Here is a 7,953-nt window from a genome sequence, read left to right on the forward strand (position 1 = left end):
TGCCTCCTCAAGGAAGTCTTCATGCCAACCTCAAGTCAGTCCTAGAAATACAAAAACAAAACAAGAAAAAAAACTCCTCAGGTACCTACACGTAGAAACTATACAAAATGTTAGTTACTGTAAAACTCCAGCCACCACTCCTTCTGAATAAGCCTGAGTGGGTTAAACACACTTGAATAGAATTTAGGAATGCCAAGTCAGGACTCCTACCTACTTCAGTATTTCTTCCATGAAAAATCAGTGAGTGCACAGGTGTTTCATTAGCAAGGCAGGTACACTGGAATAACCAAAAGCAATAAAACCTATTCCTCCTCCTCCTCGAATTTGCCCCCAACATCGCTTCCTTTCACCTCTAATTGACCGTATCCTCTTTCATTCATAACCTGTCACTATATACTGAAAACGAACTTATAAACTGGTCTACTTAGAAACTGTGACAGTTTTCAAAGTTTTGGCTATTTCTAACAGAAACTAGTTAATCATTAATTATGGGACAGCAGACAGAGATCCCTAAAGTATACCATTCTTTACATCCTAAGGTTTTAAACTAACTCAAAAAAAAAAAAAAGTCTAGTACCCAAGACACACTCTTCACTTACTGTAAGAGACTTCAGGTTTTGTTGAGCATAAATGCTATCACTTGAATTTTTTTAACAGACACATACAATGAAATCGTATTTAATTAGTTTCATTTCTTAAGACAAAACTTCCAATTTTTGCATAGATACAGAGCAACTTGTAATTCCTCATAATGAATTTTCCAATTATAGACACTATTAAAGCCTTGATTTTCTTGAAACCTATCCCCCTAAAACCACATAATTAAAGCTTACAATCATTTTTCCATTTGACATTTGGCTTTTATTAATCCAACAGAGGCATCTGACATTTTCATCTGCTAGAATTTAAGATGAAGGTCAGGTATCGGATCTTTTTAGTTCAAAATGATTTTGTTTGTATAAAACAATCATGCCTCCACAGTATTAACATAACTTTTGATTTAACTAGCCAAACAAAATAAAATAAAATAAAACAGCAAATTCAAATCTGTGGTCACATGACACTCCTAAATATCAACAAACTGCAACACTCAAAGACTAACAGCCTTTTCCTTTTTGCATGAAATAATTAATACTTGAGGAACGAAGTAAAAATTACTCTCAATTACTTTTTTAAAATGCGCTAGAGATTCCCTCATCATTTAATATATTTACCATGAGTTTGAAAGAGCACAAATAATCTACATAATCCTAACTAAAGAAAATGGTGACATTCAGATAGAGGAAATGGGAGGGGTCACTTGATTAGACAATGACAGTAAATCTTAATTCCTGCAGCATATTCTACTGGTTTGCTTTAGGGTTTTTGTGTTTGTTTTTTGGTTTTTTGTTTTTTCGTTTTTTGATAAATGGCTAGGACGGGAAAGATTATTTTGAGACCAGAAGTCATTTCATCTCTATAAGGATTAAAAAAAAAATTTCATATAAATAGCACTTCAAATGTCACAGTTGTTTTACCAACTTAGATCTGGTGTTATAGTCAGATATATTTTTCCTCAGTGAGTGCTAGTGAAAATAAAACTTGAAAGAACAGAGGCATCTAGCTCTTAAAAGTCCTGGGTAAAACCTGCAGGCTTTGAGATTGCACCCCCAGAGTCTCAGCACTGGGGTAAGGGTCAAGTCAGTGAGTCCCTGTCCTCTGATTCCACAAGGTAATTAAACAGTGTTTGCTGCTTATCTATAAAATGGTGAATTTATAATCGTTAACCACTTCAGTCAGCTCAACCATCTTTTTGCTTGCTAAAGATGATCTATTTTTCTGTTTGAGAGTTAATTTCTCACAAAGCTCTAATTTTACCAAGAGAATTGTAGAAGTTCTTTCTTTCTCCACATGAGTAGACAGTGAAGTAAATGTAGTCAGTGAATTTCAGATCTGGAAATATAATTATTTGCTGCTCAACAAATGACCACAAACCAACTGTTAAAAATCCTCCAGAGGCACGGAATTTAAAACCATAATGTAAATTAATTTAACTTCACGCCTAATGAATCAAAACATTAAATACAAATTCAACCTGCCCATTTTACAAGATGTTTCTAAATATAAATGTATTAGGAATGTAAGTATATATTTTGCTTTTCTGTATTCTCTAATGTCTAACTATGAGCATGTATCACTTTGGAAACAAAGAGGGAGTTCTCTTTAATTAAAGAAGGTACATATCATTATCATCATTACTTGTTATGACTATCCATGACGATAAACTTTCTAGTCAAATATGTTTTAATTCCATAATTCTCTTATAATGCTTACTATCAATTTTAATTTCCCATAAAATTGCTTTCTTTTCTTTCTGGACATGATGATCTGAAGTAAAACTTCATCATGAAGACTACAAAACTCCAGTCACCCGACTTCTACTACAAATCTGCTATAGAAAAAACTGAATTCATGATTTTAAGAAGAAGACTCTAGGTTTTAACTCTGTCTCCATCATTCCCAGTCATGTGGCTTTGGAAACAGCCCTTCTTAATATCTCTTAGCTGCAGCTCCTGCTGGAAATAATAACTACTATGACCACCCTACCTGGTTTCCAAGGGGGCCAAATTCAATGTTGTCTATAAAACATTACAGCTGTACGTTATTATGTGCTTCCTTACAGAATCTACTTGGCTTTAGTTTAATTTTCAGAGCCCTTGAATTTATTATTACTGGGATTTTAACAACAGTACCAGCTAAAGTTAACATAATTTTACTATAGCACTGTAAAATTCTAAGCCTTTCACATACATATTTCATCTAATCCCCACAATAATTCGAGATAAGTCCTAATATTATCTCCACCTTACAGATGAGTAACTGAGGCTGAGGGAGTGTAAATAATTTATCCAGAGCAGAGTTAGAATCTTAAAATAGGACTGTGATACCAAAGCCTACACTTGTACCAGGCTGCCATATTAAGACTGAAAAAAAAAAGCATACACATGTATAACATGAAAAGCATAAGCAACAATAGGAAAAACAGATAAATTGGACATCATCAAAATTATATTTTATGCCTCAAAGGACACCATCAAGGAAGTAGAGAAAATAATGCAAAGAAATGGGAGAATTTTTTGTAAATCATATATCTGATTAGAGATTTGTATCTAGACTATTTAAGGGACTCTAATAACTCAATAATAAAAAGACAACCCAATTTAGAAATGGGCAAAGGATGTGAATAGACATTTCTCCAAAGAACATACACAAACACCTAAGAACATATGAAGAGATGCTCAACTTCATTAGCCATTAGAGAAATGCAAATCAAAATCACAATAAGATCCCATGTCGCACCCACTAGGATGGCTATAATCAAAAGGATGGGTAATAATAAGTGTTGACAAAGACATGGAAAAATTAGAGTGCTCATATCCTGCTGGTGGGGATGTAAAATGATGCAGCCACTTTGGAAAACAGTCTGAAAGGTACTCAAAATACTAAAGTTGCCATATGACCCAGAAATTCCACTCCTTGGTATATGCCCAAGAGAAATTAAAATATATGTCCACACAAAAACTTGTACACAAGTGTTCATAGCATATACTTTTTTTTATAATAACCAAAAACGTAGAAGCAACCCAAATATCTACCAACTGTTGAATGGATAAATGTATATTCCTACAAATAGAACATTGGTAGCAATAAGAAAGAATGACATATTGACACACGCTACAACATAGATGAATCTTGAAAACATTATGCTAAGTGAAAGAAGCCATCACGAAAGGCTACATTGTTTCATTTATATGAAATGTCCAGAATTGGCAAATCTATAGAGACAAAGTAGATTAGTAGTTGCCCAAGGTGGGGAGGAGGGAATGGGGAATGATTGCTTGTGGGTATGGTGTTTCTTTTTGAGGTGATGGAAGTGTTCTAAAATTGGTTGTAGCAATAGTTACATATCTCTTCAAAAAACATTAAATTGTATACTTTTAAGTGGGTAAATTTTTTGGTGTGTGAATTCTATCTCAACAAAGCTGGTATTAAGAAAAACAGCATAGAAAAATCAACTGTCAGTGTGGATTATGGAAAGTTTTCCCAAATGTCTGATTTTTCCTTCTTTAGAATTGGTGAAATGCAAATTCTTTGTTGACTTTGACCTTCTAAACCCTTTCACATATGTTGGTGCCTGGGTAGCTGCTGCAAGTGATTAAGACTCTGTGCACAGCCCATGAAAGTATCCAAGGACTGATGACCTGCAACGTGAGTCATGTAAATTGTTTATCTCCTGGCCCCCAGAAGCAGCGCACTTAATTGCTGCAACTACATGAACACAGGAAAAATGATATGGCGATAGTATACCAAAGAAACTAAGGAATGAATAGCACTGGCATAAAAGGACCCCTTAATTCATTCACATGACTTGGATTTCAGAGATTCAGGCAATTGAGAGACGATAATCAATGCTACAAAAAATAGCCCAAGTCCATGTATTTTTAGAAAAGCAGCCTCAGAGTATTGTTTCATGGCTGTGGTTTGATTTTTATTCTATCTGGGCATGAAGCCACTAATAAAAGACACAACACTGATTGCAGTTGGAAAACTGACTAGAAAGACACGATGATTAACTGCCCTATAAAACTGCTGCATCTTTTCTGAGTCCACTTTTAGGAGCTCTTTATTAACCAAGAGAGACAAATGATACCCTTGCTCTCTAATTTCTGATTTTTACTTCTATTGGCAATAAGAAATATATTTGAAACCAAGAAAATAAGGAAGAGGGGAAATGAACTGGCCTCCCGATTTTACAGTAGAAATGCCACTGGGTTACTGGCTGGCATTTGTAAAAGCGTACAGAAAGAAACTCGTGTGACTGTCAGGATGTCACCACTATTCCTGTTGTTTTAGACAATTGCATCCTCAAGAACAGAACAGAGAAGCAGTTTCAAGCATGCCCAGTGGTGGCTGAAAGGGAAAGGAGTAAGTTCTGCGTCTTCTTCTCTCTAACATAGAAACAAAATATACTTCACATTGAGGGATATAAAGCTATCTCCCTTGTGATATATTGATTTAACTTTGTTGGTATTTGTTTTATTACCACCCCACTTATTTGGTATTCCCTCCCTTTTTCTAGAACTCTGAATCCCTTATTGAAGCTCCTTATTCACCTAGTTTGTTCAGACACAATCACTAGAACCCAAAGTAAACACTCTCTAACAGGCTTCTCTATCCTTCAGTAATGAAATACCCACATCCTTCAGTCAGGGTTGTCACTCTAGAATTAACTCAACATCTGGAATCAAGGCTACTTCATATTTCTCTGCTAAAGGGTTTCTCGGAATGCAGAGATGACTCTCCCTTCTTGGGGACAGAAATCCTCTGAGAAGCTCTGGGTTGTGGAGTCAAGGATCTGTTTGGTATGAGCTGCTATAGGCAAATCACATGCTAGACTCCCACGACCTTCAACTTCCAAATGATTTAATGATTCCTTACTATGTGTATCAAAATACCACTACTTATTAAATCTTCACTGACACCTGCTTGCCAGGTACTGCCTCAAAGCAACTTTTCCAAAATTTTTTTTAAAAAGTATAATTCCACAACAAAACAGTTTATTTGAGAATGTTTGCTTATTTATTTTGCTTGATAGATAAAATGGTAAAATAGAGATTAGAGGCAATCTCAGAAATGGTTTTAAGATGAAGATGGTTAAGAACTAATACTCCAAGTGTAACACTCAAACACGATGCATCAAGAAAACAAAGTTAATGATTTTTTTTTAAATTTAGTTACGATACAGCTGTTCTCTAGGGTTCTGCTTGGGATCATCCACCCAGATAAATTATCGGTCAAATTCTAGAATTTTTCCCGTTTATCTTAAACTTCTCTTCACTCTAATTTGTTTATGCTGTATGCCCCGATCTACTGTCGCACTACTGTTGCTCATGATTATTTCTCAGAAGGATTCAAAGAGTGGCATGGCATTGTATTCAGACTTTGCAGCTGCAGATGATTTCCCATCTTCAAACTATATATGGGATTTGCTTATTGGTGGCATTTTAACCCTTTTTTATCTTCCATAGCATTGAAAGGTAAAATTTTTTAAAGGTAAATTTAGCATCTTCTTTCTTTCTCCCCACTTTGGCGAAGTAGGGGCCATTTGTAGACACATTGTATGACTCAGGATTTTAGTTTCAGATCTTGTTCCTGAGATTGTGGAGCTAATGCTTTTTTGCCATTTTCTTTATTACCAAGAGGGACACTAACACAAAACTCCTAAGAGGCGTAGGGGAGGAGAACAATGGCTGAATCTTCACTCATCCCCATTGTGAATTCCAGAAATAAAGGAGTATGACAGAAGCAGAGCATGGAGACAGCCATTGGTACAAGGTTTACCAAGGAAGTAAGATTTTACTGCAAGAGCCTTACTTTACCCTTCACTTAATCTTTGCACCTTTTTCTTTCTTTTTTTTTAATACAAGCAACATGTAGGTAAGTAAAGGTCTACAAAATATCTGAAGTTACTTTTTCCCCAACAGCAAAACCCACAAAAATTGATGGTTAAATCTTTAACTGATCATAATAAGCAATTTAAGAGTTCAAAATGGTCACCTTTGGAATCAGGTCATTAAAAACAGAAATCATAACAACAAATCATAATAGTTGAGTGCAAATCATTTCATAGGCATTTAAGAGTTACTGTGACTTCAAAATGTCATAATATTTTGCTTGCATACACATGAGGAAAAAGAACTTTAAAGGAAACTTCAAGCCAGATTCTCTTCCTTTTGAACTCTGCAGGAGCTCCCACTGTATGAAACCATTGATAATAAGGTGGCTCTTAATTTTTTAAAGGATTCTCATATTCCCATAATTTGGTACAGCATTTTTTTGGTTTTGTAACACCAACAACAAAGTGCTAGGTCACAATGAAGAAAAATTAATAATTTCCTTGAAATAAAACCTTACCTCTATTTCCAAGAAACATCAAATGCACCAAAATAGTTTCACATAAATTATGTATGTAAGTCTCTCTACAACCTAGGTCTAATATTTCTCCCACGAGCTCCATGCTCCCCTATACTTCCTCCACTTGAGCTGTTACCACTATTTACTTGTCTGTTGTCTATTTATTGTCTGCCATTCCCCTAAGTCTCCAAGCACACTGGACTGTAAGCTCCCCAAGGGCTTTTTTGACTGCTGTGTCCCCTGCACCTGCCACAGAGCACAGCACGTAATTGTCATTCATATTTAAAATTGTTAAATTTGTTACCACACTACATTTTGTTTGCTAGTTTATTTCCCTCCTAAAAGGAACTTCCTCAGGATAATATGGGTACATTATACATCTTTATGCCTCCATTGTCTTGTCCAGTGCCTGAGGCAGTATAAAATGAATTAATTTAACTACTGAATTACTCAAACATGATATGTTTATAGCCCATGTGAGGACACTGATATGATTGCAAACAGGTATTGCCCAGCCATTACTCCTGTTCAAATGTATTAAAAGCTCCCCCCCCAAAAAAAGAGTTAAAACATTTTTCAAGTCAATGGTAAATGCAATGCAAATGTGAGGGTGTCTATACTTCTCCAGAGACCGTTTTTAATAACAGTGATGCCCCTTTTCTGAGTCATAACTTAAAGTCGACAATTCTAAAACTTCCAGCCAAGATTAATTAATTCTCCTCAATGTTTTCATTTATAACACTCTTTATTCTCGAAACATCCTAATGTCTGGCCTTCATTATATTTATTCTCAGTGGAGATGTATCAAAATTCCATAAATGGAAAGTCATTCTTCAATCTACTCCAAGAACAACTGGTCCCTTTTATTTTGACCCTTCTTGACAGTTCTGTATCATGTCACTTGACATAATATGCACTGTCTCCAAGTTATGTGTATACCATCAGACATGAGGTACACATAGCTTTTTTAAAAATTTTATAAATTAGTGTAACCCCCTA

At 35.3% G+C, this 7,953-nt stretch overlaps 1 protein-coding gene across 1 annotated transcript in view; it reads right to left on the bottom strand.

Annotated features, from left to right (window-relative positions):
• Nucleotides 1-7,057, bottom strand: part of CFTR (CF transmembrane conductance regulator) — a 140,800-nt gene extending 133,743 nt beyond the window's left edge. The window contains exon 1 of the mRNA XM_064487383.1: nucleotides 6,955-7,057. Within this exon, the coding sequence (XP_064343453.1) occupies nucleotides 6,955-7,057 (103 nt within the window). The remainder of the gene's footprint in view (nucleotides 1-6,954) is intronic.
• Nucleotides 7,058-7,953: the final 896 nt, after the last annotated feature.

This window comes from Camelus dromedarius, chromosome 7 (assembly GCF_036321535.1).
Source record: "Camelus dromedarius isolate mCamDro1 chromosome 7, mCamDro1.pat, whole genome shotgun sequence".
NCBI lineage: Eukaryota > Metazoa > Chordata > Mammalia > Artiodactyla > Camelidae > Camelus > Camelus dromedarius.